The 17,834-nt window shown below is 47.6% G+C and overlaps 1 protein-coding gene across 1 annotated transcript in view; it reads right to left on the reverse strand.

The window, feature by feature from the left end:
- Positions 1-1,019: 1,019 nt before the first annotated feature.
- Positions 1,020-17,834, reverse strand: part of OTUD7A (OTU deubiquitinase 7A) — a 153,508-nt gene continuing 136,693 nt past the window's right edge. The window contains exons 8-10 of the mRNA XM_077762355.1: positions 16,269-16,396; positions 14,172-14,321; positions 1,020-1,078 (exon numbers count right to left, since the gene is read on the reverse strand). Of these exons, the coding sequence (XP_077618481.1) occupies positions 1,026-1,078; positions 14,172-14,321; positions 16,269-16,396 (331 nt within the window). The 3' untranslated portion in view covers positions 1,020-1,025. The remainder of the gene's footprint in view (positions 1,079-14,171; positions 14,322-16,268; positions 16,397-17,834) is intronic.

Below are 17,834 nucleotides of genomic sequence, written 5' to 3' on the forward strand. Positions count from 1 at the left end.
GCACAGAATCCGAAGCAGGCTCTAGGCTCTGAGCTATTACCACAGAGCCAGATGTGGGGCTTGAACCCACAAACTGTGAGATCATGAACCTGAGCCAAAGTCGGATGCTCAACCGACTGAGCTAACCAGGTGCCCCTTCATTTTCTTAACAGTTGTTTTGTTTAAATGTTTTGGGTTTTTTTTGCAGAACAGAGGTCTAATTAATACAGTTTTACTTTTTTTGGATCATGCTTTTGTATCAAAGAGCTTTTTGCCTGCCTCTCCGTCCCCATATTCTCTTTGAAAATTTTTATAATTGTGCATTTTATTTATTCTGTGATTAATTTTGAGTTAATTTTTATATTATTAAGATTTAGGTTCACATTCATATTTTTGCCTATGGATGTCCAATTCCTTTATCACCATTTGTGGAAAGGACTCTCCATCCTCCAAAAAAAAAAGATTTTATTCTTTTGTCAAAAATCAGAGGAGCATATTTGTTTGGGGTTATTTCTGGGTTCTCTATTCTATGCCATTGATATATGTGTTTAACCCTCTGTCAATACCAGGCACTATGTTAGAAGCTCTATATTCATTACTTACAATTCTTGCATCAGTTAAAGGATTCCTGTTCCAATTTACCAGAAGAGGCAATGAAGGCTCTAGTACATAAATAACTTGCCCAAGCCAAAGTTAAAGTTGTGATTTAAACGTAGATCTGCCTTACTCCGGAATGCACAGTTTTTTTTTCTTTCTTTCTCTGTTACACTGGCTTTCTCTGAATCACCTAAAGTTAGTATATTGGGAACATCTAATCTCATTCATTCATTTGTTCATTCAACATTTATTAAATGTCTCCAGGGTGCATTCATGCTGGAGACAGAAAGATGACTAAGATATGATCTCCGGCTTCGGGATGTTCAGCATCTGGCTGGTGAAGAACAAAGACACTCCAAAAAGCAATCTTTGTTTTCCCCTTTCTCTCCCCGTTCCCGTCTTCTCCCACAGCAGTGGCTCCGTCTTCAGTGTCTGAGAACAGCCTCTGGTTAGCCTGATGTAGAGTCCCTGGTGGCGGCAGGGACCCTGCATCCTTGTATCTCTGGGATAAATCAGACCCACTTCATTACGATTTGCTTCATGAAACCTTGATGTGCAAAGCAATGGCAGTCTTTTTACCTCTGACTACACAAGGTAAGTGGCTAGTTCCTGGAAGATGAGCAACCCATGGCCTCAGGCTCCAAACTACTCACTCGTTTCTGATTGGGCAAAGGTTTCTTTCCCACAGAACTTTTCCCTAGGAAAATGTCCCCAGAAGAACATTTTCCTCTTACTGGACCTCAGGTTACCAGAAGCTGTATATTTCCTCTGGTTGTATGTGGTACCATTGAGGACTCTAATCCTGGGGAGCAGGCTGCCCCTGGGGTTGCCTGTTCAGGCCCGTGGTCGATGGTGCTAGGTCACTGGGAGCACACTATGCTTTGCCTACTCCCACCAGTCTAGCCTGGCCACAATGCTGCTGGCATACAGTTCAGGTACTTAGCATATTGAGTATCCATGAAGGTAAGTTGTGCTTCCTATGAAAGTCAAATGGATTCCTTGCAAGGCAAGCTGAACGAGGTGTAAGGATGAGGCACTGGTAGACCAAAGGTGGAGCAGTACAAACAGCCTGCCCCAGTGAGGAGAGTTTTTATCACTAATTTAAAATTGCAGGACATGACTAACTTTGAGTTGGTGTTATTGTTGTTTTAACATTCTGTCTAGACAATGCTCCCCCTTACTGTCTAACCTGGCACTGGGTGCTCCCACTGACCCACCCCAGTACACCACTGTGTGAAAGACATGGCCAAGAAAGACTGGAAATAATCACTGTAAAAGCCCAGGAGAGTTTACACTTGGTATGTGCTTTGCTCCATTTGAAAGAAGTTCAAAGTGGAACTGATCGTAGGTATGTTAGAGGTATGATTCCTGCAAAAACAAACTACACTAGAAAGACAGTAACAACAAAAAGGTGTCTAGTGCTTACTGCACACTTTATACATGGAGTTGACTCATATGATCCCAGTGATCTGTGGGGTCACCTCACAGAAGAGGAAACGGAGGCTCAGAGATGCTAGGTGTCTTGTCCTGTAATCCAGATAGTTACCAAGCCAGGATTTTAACTCAGGCCACTGGATTTCAAAGTCCCTGTCCTTCACCCCTGAGCATGCAACTGAGGAATAAAGGTACATTTGTGTTTTCAGTTAAAATGGTTTAGGTATATATGCAACATTATAAATATAAATAATATATATACATATATATTTATAAATGTATTATACAAATTATATGATATATAATAAATATATATACATACAAATAATATATACATACATATAAGCTTGTGTATATAAGTTTATATATATGTGTGTTAAATATAGATTGACTTTTCTACTTACTGAGTGATTCTATCTGATACGCATATTCACAATTTTGCAAATGGTTTCACCTGGGTCTCTGAAGCCCATCTACCAATCCCAGTGTAAAAACCCGTAAATTGTAGCAGAAAGGAGCCCAGGACTTCAGTTCACGCCACAGCCCTACTGGGTGGGTCAAAAGAGGGAGTAGGACTAGGGATGACCTTTGTCCCACTTTCACTAAACTTCGGGGTTTTGTGAAAGTCAAAGGAGATAGTTTATGGGAGGTAAGGTTTGGGAAAAGGCAAAGTGGAAAGCAAAGTGTGATAAATCTTCCATTAAGAGGTATCTTGCTAGAGGACTCTCAAAAATGTCTTGGGAGAGGTAGAAATTTTTGAAGGCCATGGGGAGGTACAGCAGTCACCACTGGCTGCCCACCCTTTGTCCTTACTAGCAGACCCCACCTCCTGACACTTCCAGGAAGGGTCAGGATGGCTCTAAGGCATTCACAGTTGACTCATTTTCTATGACTTCTGAGACAAAGCCTGGAACAAAATCTGCTCAATGAGATGTAAGAGGAAGTCAGTTGGAATATTCCTGGTTAAAAGGAGGGTCAGGGTCTTTTCTGATCTCTCCATGTTTTGTTGTGAGGATATGATGCTTGGAGCTACAACCATCATCTGATAAAATGATAAAGGACAATTATGGGACAAAAGGCAACAGGCCAAGGTGAGTGGACAGACAAAAAGGGCCTAGGTCTTTGATGAATGTCAGTTTCTAAATCAACCGACTTCTGGTCATCAGATTTCTCATGACATGTGACTATAAACCTCTTCATTCTTTGTGTCAATATGAGTGTTTTCTCTTACTTGCAGCCCCAATCCTCCTGAGATGGAATTTGGTTCCTACAATGTGGCACTGTGGAGGAAGGAGGGACACAGGGAGTGAGAAACCCACTGATTAGGGATGCAGGTCCCAGATGTACAGACAAACAGTTCACCCATTGTTTCTGTGGACACAGACCCCCGCCAATCAACATACAATGATTGTATGTGCTGGCTATTGCTGGTTGCTTTCTGGTCATGAGTTATAAGATGAGCTTGGGCTGAAGGTCATGTGTTGGAGAGTAGAGGATGAGTGGGAGATATGGCCTGGCCTCTACCCACAGGCCCTGGGTCTGTTCTTACAACTCCCATTAGGGATAAAAGGGGCCATGTCAGATGGGTGGTATCCTGCCCTCAAGGCAGACATCAGCTCCCTAAAAATGGAGGTAGGCAGAATACCCAGTCCACAAGTGGCAGACACAAAATCTCCAGCTTGAAGTTTATATGTAGATATGATCTTTGGATTGGTTAGTAGTCTATGCAATAAACTTGCTATAGACTGAATGTTTCCTTCTAAACTCACATGTTGGAACCTAACTCCTAATATGATGATATTTGCAGATGGGGGCTTTGGGAGGTGATTGGGTCATGAGGGTAGAGCCCTCATAACTGGGATCAGTGCCTTCATAAGAAGAGATGCAAGAGAGTCTGCTTTCTGTCTGTCTATCTCTCTGCCATGTGAGTAGAAGAGAAGGCAGCTATCTGCAGGAAGAGGTTCCTCACCTGACATAGGATCTGCTAGCACCTTGATCTTGGAATCTAAAACTGTGAGAGAGGGGCGCCTGGGTGGCTTAGTCGGTTAAGCGTCCGACTTTCGCTTAGGTCATGATCTCGCGGTTCGTGGGTTCGAGCCCNTTCTCTTGTTTAAGCCACTCAGTCTATGGTACTTTGTTATAGCAGTCTGAAGGGAGTCAGATAAAACTGGAAAAAAAAAAATACAGACTGGAATTCAGGGAATTGTACTGCCAAAGAAATGCTCAAGCCAGGGAAGCTCAACCCCTGGGCTCCTGAACTCACACCCAGAGTGGATGGTGATGATGGTATGAGCCCTCAGTGAGTGTCCTTGGTACATGCACCAGACATGGCCCTCAGAGTCTTCTCAGAGAGCAGAACCAGGCTGTCATGCTGGCTGACCAAGAAGCTTGCTCCCCATGTCCAGAAGGAGAGGACAGGTGCCCCATGCTTTACCTCTCCCCCTTCTGAGAGGGTTTGGTGGGGAGCTGGGTCCTAGCACTACATGCCCCAGTACCACACATCAGTGCCCTATAGGCCCACAAAGAGCCTAGTACAGCCTGATGGAGAGACCTGCACATGATATGCAGATGGGGGCTGTAGTGGATTCAGGAACAGGGGGGACATGGTGGCTGGTGTGCTCCTAGGGGACTGTTCTTCCTATCCATGGAAGGCATAAGAGGGTAGCCAGGTGTCTGGCCTGCTCTAGAGCTCATAAGGGGACAGGATAGGGTTTATCAGGAGGCAGCTAGCATCAAGGCACATTCCTGCTTTCTTGTCTCTCTAGGCCCTCAGGATGACTAGTGAAAAGGCCCTCAGCCAGTTCCTTGCACAGTTGACTGTAGCTGGTATCCTTTTGGAACTGAGCTTCAGGCTCCAGAGCTGATGGTCCTTGGGATGGTACAGAAACCAATAGGCAGCTGTCTAGTGGATAAGTGCACTTGCACACTCTGCATTTAATCAGCAAGACTCTGCTCTCTGAATCCACGTGCTTCTATAGGCCAAGGACAGAGCTCCATAGCCTTGAACTCCTTCTCACAGATCCTGGCTACCTGGTGGCTCTTTGAGGGGCTTGTGGATCAAGAACCAATGTCAAAGACGACAGGCCCTGGAGTGCAGGGGTCTGAGCTAAACTTCTGGATGCCCCCCATGCCAGTTCCTCTTCTTTCTCTATAGCAAGGGGCCTTTGTAGACAGGGGTTTCCTCCTTGGGGCTTGGGCTCTGGGCTCTCGAAGGAACAGCAGAGGAACATGGCACACCGTCCAGTGAGGCTGGCTGCAGACCACAGGAAGGCAAAGTTGTGCTCTTCCCTAAATACCCTAGGTTTATCTTTCAGTGGCAATCTGCATATTTAGAGAGCAGCTACAGAGAAGGGAAGCTCATTGCAAAGACAATGAGGGCAATTTGCATTTTTTAGGCACCTTTGGGTTTCTAAAGCCTTCTTGCTACTATAAATTTGTTTGATCCTTATAATATCCTATAAAAGGCGGGTTGTTATATGTTTTCTCCATTATTGTATTGAGACAGGTATACAGATGGGCCAGTTTGACTGGAATATGATAAAGTGACTTTGAGTCAAAATCACTTTATTTTAGATTACTATATTTACAAAACTGTATTATAAAACTCATTTAAATGGAATACTTAGTATTCATAACATGTGAAGAGAAATTTCTACTTAATAAGAGATGGGTGCTGTCTATTATAAATCAATCCTGTAAGAAAAGCATGGTTTGTTGTCTGATAAACTGGAAAGGAAATATTATGCACTATTTGGTAGAAATATAGATTGACACTAAATTTAACTATGAGCTGTGCATCAAATACTGATTAAAAACTGCTTTTATGACTGGTTGTGTGGGGCTATTCTGTTTGGCTTCACCAAATCCCCAAATGACTCATTTTTATAAGCACAGTATATTGTTTCTAAGTGGCAAGAGATAAAGTTTTAAGCTGATCTTCACAAAAACTTTTTCTGCAAATATCAGATTTTGGGGTGTACCCAGTCTCTGTTTGCAGTAAATGAACAGCAGACTCTGGTGTGATCATCTGTAAACATTGGTCTTGGCTGTCTAGAGCTGACTAATGGCTGCATGAGCATTGCTGCCCATGTCCTTGTTTACACTGGCATAGTGTAGTCTGAGTGGGAGGCCTGAAGAAACAGGGCAGAGCTCCCTGAATTGCGTATGGCCCCTGGATATGCTCCAGAAGCTCTCAAGCTGTTTGCACTTAATGAGGAAAAAATGATCTAGATAATTACTTTATATATTGATTTAAAAAAAAAAGAAACAGATGGCATTAATGTCTTTCAAGAAGCAAAGCATTCCCTCCTGTATATTCTTCAGTCCTGAAGGTCCCCAAATCACCAGGTACCAACTGCTGGTTTATCCCAAGCAAGCTTTGACTTGGGGTGCCAGTTTCTGTATCTTGTCTCTGGGAAACACATGTTCCCCCATTACCACCCCCTTTGGCCAATTCTCCTTTTTGGAAGCCACACCATCCAACCTATCCTAGCAACCATTCACCAACTATGCCTGCTTCCTGGGGACAGTACCTACTTCCTTAGTTTCCTCTTCAGTCAAATGTGGATAGAAAATGGGGAGCGTTAATAGTTGTTCTTGGGAAGGACCCAGAATAGCACCTGCACACAGGAAGTGCATGCAAGTACTGATGTGAACATGGGGTGCAGACTCAGCCCAGATATGATACAGAGTCATTTGAAAATGTGGTGGCAAGGAAGGCCACAGAGGTCATGCCTGAGGGCACCAGAATAGCTTTCCTGCAAGCTGAAAGACCAGGGCCTAGGGTATCATGGGGCAAAGGACTAACATCCTCTCTTGGAAAGAGCACAGATATGGAAGGTACCAAGAAAGCACACATAATTTTTATTTTAAAAGTCTTAAAACAGTTTGGAAAATCCTTGCACACTCAACCTGCCCACACCTGACCAATCTCTCCAGCCCCCAACCTTCCCTCTGCAAGTCCTTCACTCTCCCATTGAGCAACCCCAGCGTGCAGGACACAGGAAGAATCCTGTACTTGAAGACAGCTAACCTCAGCAGTAGGTGAAGAGCAGCCTGGCTGAGGCAGAAAAAACTATGAGAGAGTAGTGGGTTCTTTCAGAGGATTGTTTCAACAGGGAAGACACTTAGATGAGAGGTTTAAAGAATGCCTCTTGCATTTGTAAGTCTTCAGGAGCTTGGGCAGATGACATGCTCGTCTAAGCAGGAGGAAGGGGAGGAAGGGGGGTGGTGGGAAGAAGGAAGCCCCCTCCCCACTGCAACCTAGAATACATTTCCCCCCTCATTTTGAGGCTCCTAGAACATTGCTTCTGAGATAAAAGGACAAGATGACCACCCCCTGGAGCTGTGATGACTGTATCTACTGGTTTCCGTCCTGGGATGCTGGGAGGTCTTGGGTGCTTTGTGTGAGATGGGACACCACAGTGGCTGCATGAAAGCCATGTTCGACAGTGGGGAACCAGGAGGTGTGAGGTTGCTTCTGAGCCATCTCTGTAGGAGCCCAGGTCAGATGGTGAGGCTCTGCTATGCTTGGACCCATGCCTGAGACCAGAAGCCACTGGATCCTGCCCCTGGGAAGGAAGAAATCCAACCCCAGGTAAATCCCACACCAGCTTATCCCACTTAACTATCCTGGTCACAAGTGCCTGGAATGGACTGGCATCATATAAGCATTCTTAAAGAACATCCGTGTAGCTCAGGCCCACAGGGTTGCACATGAGAGAGCTGGAGCCCACCCACAGCCTGCCCCCCAACCTTGGGCCAGATCTGGCTTTCAGGAATGCCTGGCATCCATGGTGAGCTTTCATGCCATCAACCATGTAAGTGGCAGTCCTACCCTTTGCTCTGCTGGACTGCTAGCGGGATGACCCCCTCATTCCCAGTAGTGGAACTGTCAGGATTAGCTATGTTCCAAATATCTACTGGGTCCTGGTTTTAACTAGAAAAAAATTTAAAAATCCACCATCAGTTATAATGGGGCCCAAGGTCCTCATGAATAAGCATTTGGTCCAGAAGGTGATGCTGATAAACTAAGCCAGAAATGGCCAGCTTGGATAGACTGAACCCAGAAGTTCTGCTGTTTGAATGGACTCCTGGGCTCTATATATGTGAGATGCCCTCCCCTTCTCTTTTCTACTTAGCAATGTTAAGGACTTTCATCCTCAGCCTTTTAGAGCACATGTCAGTTCCTTCTCAGTTCTGGATACCTGGGCATCCCCTGCGGCACTGAAGAAGCTTCTCACCAGGGGCAGGGCCAGCCAGGGCACATCCTTGCTTAGGGCAGACTGCACAGCTTGCCATGTGGGTGTGCTCTGCAAAACACCGCTTCCTCTGGGCAGCACCTTCATCTGTCCCCTCCAAATTGCCGAATCCTTGGGGGTCCTCCTGGCCACATGGTTCTTCCCCACATGACCATACACACTCTGAAGGTGGGTGCTGCCTCATCTTTGCACCCCCCACTTACTGTTTGCACAGTCAATCCTCACCCAGATGTGTTGAGAATTAGTTTATGCTGACTAACTGAACTGCCCTGGAGTAATCAAACCCTTCATTTATTGATCATCACACTAGTCAGGAAGGATATCAGGACAGAGAGAAGAAAGTACTAAAGGGAGGCATTTGTGCACAGCTTGCATGTGGGGAGCGGCCATGGCCAGGCCTTCATGTGGACACTGCCCTTGTTCAGTGCACCTGGCTCCAACTGGCATCTGCTTGGTAGCCATGTGTAATGAGAGAGGGAACCTCTTCACCCTTGGCTTTGGGTCCAGGCTGTGGGAAGAGATTAGGCCTGATGGTGAGGGGATGGTAGAGGAAACTGGGGGGGGGGGATCCCCAGGCCCTATTTTTCCTCTTGGCCTTCTCCTAGGGACCAAGACCACTAGAAGATGATAGGAGCACACTTTGGTATCTCACCAGTGAGCAGGCATTTTCCTTTCTACCCTCTATAAAAGTTCCAGTAGGCATGTTCTTTTTCCTTTTATTCTTCTTTAAAAAAAAATTTCAAACAGAGGTTGAAGAAGTCCCAGGTAGGAGTCAGGATACCTAGTTCAAGCCCCACCTATGCCCCTGATTGGCCAGGTGACCTGTATGAGTCCCTCCTGTATTGGGTTGGGCTGGCTGACCTTCTTCCCAGCTCTGACATGCCCTGCTCCTGGATGTGGTGGTTCTGTGGGAAGGGGCAGATTAGGGGTACATAGGGTACCTTCCTCTTCACTGTTTATTTCTCATCAGCTCTGGTTCTGGGTTGGAAGCCACAGTAAGATGTCATTGGATCTGACTGGTCCTCAGTGGTAGCAGAAGTCCATCACAAGTTTTGTAATGCCTGTCCATCCAGGCACCCAGTTGGCCTGCTGTAGCGTGTGTGTGTGTGTGTGTGTGTGTGCGCGCGTGCACGCATGTGTATGTGTGTGTCGGGGAGAGATGTGTGGTCCGAACTGGGTTCCACCTTCCAGGTAGGTGGTCTGGGAGGAAAGACACTCCATAAGCATCTGGGACACTGGTGATGGGTCAAGGTCTCAGGTGGGAAAGATATTCCAAGAGATCCGAGAGTCAACAGAACTGTTTCCAATAAACTCTGGAGATATGCTTAAAAACTTTTTAACCATGTGTTATAGCATTTGCTGATTTGTATTTAGATTCATCCATTCATTTGGGCTTGAAGACTGGTATTCTCATTCTGTCTGTATTCCTCTGCGTGGGCTGCTATAACAAAGTGACAACAGACTGCATGGTTTAAACAGCAGAAATGTGTTTTCTCCCAGTTCTGGAGGTTAGAAGTCCAAGATCAAGGTGTCATCAGGGAAGGTTCCTTCTGAGGCCTCTCACCTTGGTTTGTGGATGGCTGTCTCCTCCCTGGGTCCTCAAGTGATCTCCCCTCTGTATGTGTCTGTGTCTTAATCTCTTATAAGGACACCACCCAGGTAGATTAGGGTCCACCCATATGACTTCACTTTACCCCTTGAAAGACCCTGTTTCCAAATACAGTCACATCCTTGAGGTACAGGGGTTAGGACATCAACATATGAATTCAGCACTTAACAGTGAATGTTGTTGCCTCTCCCTCCGTTATACGTTATATGCTGAGATATCTCAACTCAGAGAAAAGTCCCCTCACCAGGGGAAATGTGGGATTTGGGCTGATACTTTTCTATTATTTACCAGTTTCCAAAGTTATGTGTGGCACCAAGCATCCTGCAAAGGTGCTAAGTGAGCCTTTCCCCAAGTATCACTATGAATCTGTGGACTGAACAATCCTTGTCATATTTCTACTCATTCCAGTTATGATTCCCACTGTCCCTCTTGTCCTGTGGGAGCCGTGTCCACTCAGCCCAGGAGTCTTTCTAACACCATGCTAGTTGTTCCTGACGATGTCTTATTTTCTTCCAGGACAAGACGTGCTGGGATCTTTGTGTATACTTCCTACCCTGATCTGCCCATGCTGTCAGACACAGGCGTTTGGGGGCTAACAGGACCTGCTTGATGCTGGGGACAGTGGCAGTGGCTTGTCCTGCATAGAAGGCGGGGAGGCTGAGGATGGGACTGGGGCCTAGTCATTTTGGACACTCCTGAAGTGCCCAACTTGTTCCGTGGGGCCTGCCAGATTCCAGATGGTCGGGTGTGCAAGAGCTTGTCTAAGCCATGCTGAGCTGGGCTTTGGTTGCCTGCAGCTGAAGGGGTTCTAACAATCACCAGGGGACCACATGAATGGAGAGAGAGGTGTGGCAGGAAAGGAACAGGGAGGAGAAAGATGGTTTTCCCACTAAATCTCCTCTCCCTCAGCTACCCATCTCTGTGGGCAATGAAACTCGCTGGGATGGTGACTTTAGCATCTGTACAGCAAAGGCGCTCTCTGGAGACAAAGTCCAGTGCATCCTGAAGGCACAGAGCTACAGAGAGTTTCTTTAAGGCTGGAGTGAAAAGCCCAGTGCCTGGCCAAGTTCTCAGTTCAGAAGGGTTCATAGGGCTATGGGTCCAGAGCTGTGCTCTTGTCTGGGAGGGGTCCTGGCAGAGGTTCAGGGCTTGAGAACAGAAAACCTTTGAACACGAAACTACCAGGTGGCATTCAGATGTGGGAGGCACAGGATCATCTAGTCAGCTGCCTGGTACTGGGTCTGGCTTCCAGCAGAGCCCTCAATGCCTCCCCATTGTGTGGGGGCCCTGGCCACTGCCAGGACTGCATGGAGCATGCATCACCCTTTACCTGTGGCAGCCCCTGAGCCATGCGACTAGAAGGCATTGACAGGTGCTGTAAGACAGCCTGCTTACCTTCCTGTCTTTAAAGAGAACAGGTTTTCTTCTAAGGAATGGGGCACTGACAGCCTCATGCACCACGGCTTTTTAGGGGATTGAGAGCCCAACAGCCAACACTGGTTTATTTCCAGACAAGGGCGCAGTTGGTACAGAATTCATTTCTATCCGTTTGCCTTTCCCCAGATACAAGGTACTCATCGCTGCTGAAAGAAAGAGGACAGTCCAGATGGAACTGCCTAAAACATCACACTGGATGCGGAGCTGGTTCATTGAACCCCCACCAACTGCCTCGCCCCCTCCTTCCTCCACTGTACTCTCTTCTCAGGCTGCTCTGTGGCCAGGAACCCGCAGGAGCTCAGCTTGGGTTAGCAAGGTTCCAAATGACAAGACAAACCTTTCACAAAGAGAAGGTATTTGGATGTGATGCCTGGAGCTCAGCATCTATCATACGACAATGAGACTAAAACCACATGATAATAACGGTGGATGGGGCACCTGTGTGGCTCAGTTGGCTGAGTATCTGACTTTGGCTCAGGTCATGATCTCACAGTTTGTGAGTTCGAGCCCCACATTGGGCTCTCTGCTGTTAGTGCAGAGCAGAGAAAGCCCACTTTGGATCCTCTATGTCCCTCTCTCTCTGCCCCTCCTCACTGCTCACTCGCGCTGTCTCTCTCTCTCTCTCTCTCTCTCAAAAATAAGTAACATTAAAAAAAGTAATGGTGGAGCAGGGAGAGGCTGGGAGCCTGAATCCCTGAGAACATTTAGAGCTGCTTTGCCAGCCCTGGACCACCCACCTCAGGAAGGAAAGCCCGTTAGAGAAGCAGCAGCAGCCCCTTTCTCCTGTGAGCTCCTTGCAGCCCAATGCTATTCAGGACACATCTTCCTCTGGGGGCTTATAGCATGGCTTTCTGTGGCTGCTTCCATTTTTCTTGGCATCACAAGGGCTGAGAAGAGAGGCTGAATCCGTTCCTTAGATGGGCTCCTGACCTCCTCTCAGCTTCTCCCCAGTAACCCCAACCACCAGGTAACAACAAATGAAATGCTAGGACCTGGTATTTGCCAAAAGGCCCCCAGTCTCCTCTGTAGGTCAGGAAAGAAGGACAGTACCACTGAGGAGCTCTGGGGCTGCTTCCCCTGGTGATCGCTCCCTCGACAGGTGTGTCTCTGTTCCTCCCACCTTTAGCTGGTCCTTTTGGGGAGACACAGCACTAACAGTGGCCAGGAAGGGACATATTCAAGACATTTAGGTTTATCTTTGAAGCAACACTGAAGGATCAGGAGACAGGACTGCCTTAGAGATAGGCAGTGTTGTTTCCTAGTACTTAGAGCAAGGGCATTGAGGACTTCAGCGCATGGAGGGACTGTCCTGCAATGGTCACTTCATAATGCAGTGGTGATGTCCATGGGGTGAGGAAATTGAGGGCAAAGCAGGTAAAAGGGTTCAGCATCCAGGGAGATGGGTGTTACTGCACTGACAGAGACACAGGAGGCAGGCTGGGAGGTCACATAAGACCCCTGATGGTAGGTGCCCCCAAACCTGGATGTAACAGGTGCTTAACATGCATTTACGGAACTAACCCTTGGCCCCCAAACAGATCCCGTGGGACCGTTGAGCTTCAGGCTGAAGGGAGACATAGGGAACAGGGCCACACCTACCAGCACCCCGGAGCCTGACAAGAGTGGTACAGGGGGTGTGTTGCTGGCGATACTTAAAGCCTTGAAGCCTGCGGAGCATTTGTGTTCTCTCCAAACAGTATTTGACATACTGCACAGAAGTTTCCCAGCCTGGGCACAAGCTTCCGCTTGTGCGGAAGGTGGCACTGTGGCACCAGACCTGCAGTGGGCCATAGGGACTGGACGGGTCCATGTGCAGCTGGGACCACAAGACGTCAGTGGAGTCAGGACCCCCAATGCTCAGAGGAGTAACTCAGTGGGTGGAGCTGCAGGAGCCCATGCCACAGCCACACAGAACCAAGGACTGGGACCCAAACTCCCCTTTGGGAAAACTAAGTTGTCAGAAGGGAAACCACTCTCACCTCTGCAACAGTCCCCCGAGAGAAGCTGAACCACAGCCCCGCCTCATGGGTCCATCCGGAGCAGAAGCAGGAGTGACCAGAGGAGGATGTTTCCCCTGTCACTCAGCTAGCTACTAGTTAACATGAGAAAACAGCATCCATTCCAATCAGAATCCTGCCATTTCCACAGCAAAGACACATATTGCAGAGATGGAAGACAGGCTCCACATGAGCCTCTGACTGGTGGTGGCCTGAAACTGTGCAGTGCACAGCCTGTGGGGATGGCCTCGAGGGCCTGTCTGGAGCACTGAAAGGAGGACTTAGGGAAACAGCTGCAACAATTTGAAAGAGAGTATCACCCTTTTGATTCAAAAGCTTACTCTAGAGAAGAGGTTGGCAAAGTTTTTACATACAGAGCTAGTTGGTAAATATTCTAGGCTCTGCAAGCCACATGGTCTCTGTGGCTGCTACTCAACTTTGGCCCTGCAGTGCAAAAGCAATAGCCACAGATAATATGTCAATGAATGAATGCGGCTGTGTTTTAATAAAACTTTATTTACAAAAATAGGCAGGGGGGCCATAGTTTGCAGACCTCTGCTCTAGGGACCTAAAAAGTTTACATCTAAGATGAATTACATCCATATAAAATGTATATAGATGTGAAAGGGAAAAACATTAAAGGCTATTTAAGTGTGGTAGGAATTATTTGCTTTGTATTTGAAATTAAAAATTGTCTTTGACATTGTTATTTCCAATGATAACATTTACACACAAAACCCATTGTTACTGAGTGTGCATGGGTGTGCTCCCCACAGAGGACCCCACATTCCACCCCCGCATGCCCTCTTGTGCCCACCCCTGCCCTGCACGTTGTGTCTCAGGGAGCAGCGGACATACCTTGTTCTCTTTGCTGATCTCTCTGCTCCATGGACACTAGGGCAGAGAAATGTGCCTGATCATAGGCAAGAACCAGAGGTGAGCAATGGCACCTGTTGGGAGGCACCTCCAAGGGCAGGTAAATCCCTCCAAATGGGATTGGAGCAAATGCTGTGGAAAGAAATGGTGAGAGCATGTGTAGCCTGACGCAGACCTAAGTGGTATCCCTTACCACCCTGCAAGAAGTTGTGGGGCAGAAGGAAGGGAAGGTCATCAGCCTTAGGTCATTAGCCACCCGTAGGTTGATATTCTCAAAGCAGTAAGCTAGGTGTTGTCCATCTGGAAGTGGGTGAGAGGGCTCAGGTTCACAGGTACCAGGTGGATGAGACCTGGAGTCCCATGCATGCCCAGGGAACCCCTCACTCTCTCCTGCCTCCATGGCAGAGTCCTTCTGGTTTCTCCCTCTGCCCTGTCAGGCTGCACTCTGGGGACAAGAGGAACAGGGCTGAGGGCTTTTGGCTGTGATCTTTCCAGGGATGGCCTGCTGCCCTGAGACCTGCACAGGTGACCCAGAGCTCACAATAATCAGTAGTGACATGCGCTGAACACTGCCTGGAAATCCATGTTTTTCTGGATGAGCTTCTTCCTCTCCCTGTGTTCATTACAGCATTTATATACAGAATGATATTGGTGCTTCTTGAGAGCTTGCTTGTTCTGTATTTTGAGAAGCTCTTCTGTTGAGTCCAAAGGAACCAATCAGAAAACTCCAGCACCAAGTTGTGAGTCAGATGGGAAATGAGAGATGAGGATTGGCTTCTTCAGCAACTGGGACACAATCATGTTCATTTCCTTACTCATCAAAGGGAGGGATGAGAAGCCTAAATCCTCACTGAAACAGAAAAACTCCTGGAAATATCTGTCGCGCCAAAGCATCTGCTTCTTAATGATAAGAACTTTGTCTCTCATGGCCTTGGAGTGAGTGACTCACTCACTATATTTCTGTGAGCCGAATGCAGGCAAAATTAGCTTCTGTGATACTTTTGAGGAACTCTTAGGTTTCCTTCCTCCAGCCCTGCTTTATCCACATTGGTTTCTGCTGTGGTTCTGCCCATGGGCTAAGAGGTAGGGTAGGCCCACTTGGAGAGGGCTGTGCCATTGAGCACAGGCAGGATGGAAGGAAGCATGGACCTAGCCTTGTGGGATCTGATGGGTACAGGTCCGTGTGCCCAGGGACCCCAGTTAGAGTTCTGGCTCTGTACCCGGAGAGGACGAAGACCATGTTGCTGGCCAGCACAGGGAAGAAAGTGGCATGGGCAGGAACAAGGTCTTCCCACCATGACAACCAAGGCCCCATTAGACTTCCTTTGGCAGTTGTAACTCAGCACGGAGAGCCTCATCCTAATTTGCAGGACTCTCTGGAAGACCCATGACTTTTGTTAAGGCTCGGATTTAAATTTAGGTTAGGCTGGGGGGATAGTCACTGTCCAACATTTACCTGGCAAAGAGACTTCTTTGAAAAGTGATGAAAGGGAACCACGGCACAAAAGGGACTGGCTTGTCCTAGTGATGGAAGCGAAGGGAAAGTGGAAACAGTCTGGGAGGGGCTGGACCTGGGGAGTTGTGCTGAGTGGCAGGGGCAGTTGCAGAGGGGGTGACCTTCCTGGCTCCTCCTCTTTCCCTCCTCTTTCAAGAGCATGGCTTCCCTGGTGAACTTTGGAAGTGGCCTCACCACTTGCTTGGGCAGAAAAGCTGGAGGGAGGACCAAGTGCAGGCACTTCCTGCCCTGGGTTGACCAGGTTCCTTCAAGGCCTTAGCCCTCAGGGCTTCATTCCAGCTGACACTCAGCCAGATTTCTCATAGCTACTTGCCATCGACACAAAGCATAGGTGGTTCGGTGGATGGCCAAGAGTAACCCCTCCCACCACTGGGGAAGAAAAAGAAACACATGGAATTGAGGAGAAATGAGGAGAGATACTACAATCTTCACCCACACAGAATAAGGCTCTGTCGCCTTCTGGGAGCCTCAACTCGTACATTAGGCTGTCTCTTCCTTAATCGAGATGTTATGTTTTTTGGGTCATGAGTCCTATATGGCTGTTTTATTATGTAGGAACTTACCTTCTCCACCCGAGTCCCTCAACATTGTATCTGCTACGACAACTATTGGTCTTCTTAATATGTGGGCGAGGACAAACACATGGAATTCCTCTAGACTCTCATACACGGGGTCCTCAGAGTTGTCCACACTAGGAGACAAAGCAAAGCAAGCCTGAGTTAGGGTGGGGGATGTGGGAGATATTGAAGACAATATCTTCCATCTAGATCTTACCTCTATGGACCCTGCCTGTTGAGGCCTTCTGAAACCACCTCCCTGCCATGCCACCCACTGATGGCAAAAACACAAGCCCCAGCTCCTCACCCCCACCCTACATTGGGTGGTCTTGGGGGACAGTGGGAGAGAAGCTGCTGGTGATGGCTGCTTGCCACTTTTAAGACAAGGACCCCTTGTGGCAGAGGCAGCCCACCCGGAGTGGAAGGCAACATGGAGGCTAGTTATCTGGGGGCACTTAACAAGGATATGGTGAGGGCAGGAGGCATGGAGGCTTCCATTTTTGTTCATTCCTATATCCAGCAGCTTGAGTTGAACCTTACTGATTAGGGGCACAGGTGTTCCTGCACATGTCAGGTTGGCTGGTGGGAGGTGGGGCATTGCTACCAAGATCTGAGGGCCTTTCTCAGAAATAGTCCCCCTGACAGAAAAGCGTGGTGAGGAGGTTGCCTAGGTTTCAATCCTCAGAGCAAGAGTGGTGTGGCTCTGAATGCTCAACCCAGGCTACTTGGACCCTCTGCAGCCCACCCTCTGACTCATGCCTGAGGCTAAGGGAAAGAGTAGGCTCCAAGAAATGCTTTCACTTAGAACTCAGATATTGGGGCAGAAGATTTCAACAACCAGGCCACCCCAAGCAAGGCAAGAGCCCATCGAGATGAAAAAGTTAGAGCTCACAGCTTGATGGGGCCTCTGCAGCATCTGTGGTACCAGCTAAGGTGGCAGCATCAAGACAAGACCCTCAGGTGGCACTTGGACTTAGTCCTGAGTGCTTGGGGGATTCCCAGAATTAACTGAGAGAGTCTGGGAGGACTGGAGCAGGTGAGACCAGAGCTAGCAAGTGTAGCTCTGCTGGAGAATCCAGAATTGGGTAGCCTGGGGAAAACAGCTCTACATTCACAGCCCACAGTTAATACCTTGAGTTACTTAATTTAAAAAAAAATATTTATTTACTTTTTTGAGAGAGAGAGCGAAAAGAGAGCTAGCGAGCATGAGGGGGGAGGTACAGAGAAGGAAACACAGAGTCTGAAGCAGACTCCAGGCTATGAGCTGTTAGCACAGAGCCTGATGCAGGGCTCAAACCCATGAGCTGTGAGATCCTGACCTGAGCCAAAGTCAGATGCTTAACCAAGTGAGCCACCCAGGAGCCCCTGCTTGAGTTACTTCTAGAACAAAAACTGACTCTTCAGGAATGCATCAATCACCTGGAAAGTTTTGTGGTTGTTATACATACTTTTTAAAGTTTATTTATTTTTGGTGATTCAAAATACCTTACTTTTATACTTAAAAATATTTGGCAGCAACCAAAAGATGACAAAAAGTTGCAAGTATAGTATAAATTACTTGTTGTTGCTGTT

This window comes from Crocuta crocuta, unplaced genomic scaffold (assembly GCF_008692635.1).
Source record: "Crocuta crocuta isolate KB4526 unplaced genomic scaffold, BGI_CrCroc_1.0 scaffold93, whole genome shotgun sequence".
Taxonomy (NCBI): domain Eukaryota; kingdom Metazoa; phylum Chordata; class Mammalia; order Carnivora; family Hyaenidae; genus Crocuta; species Crocuta crocuta.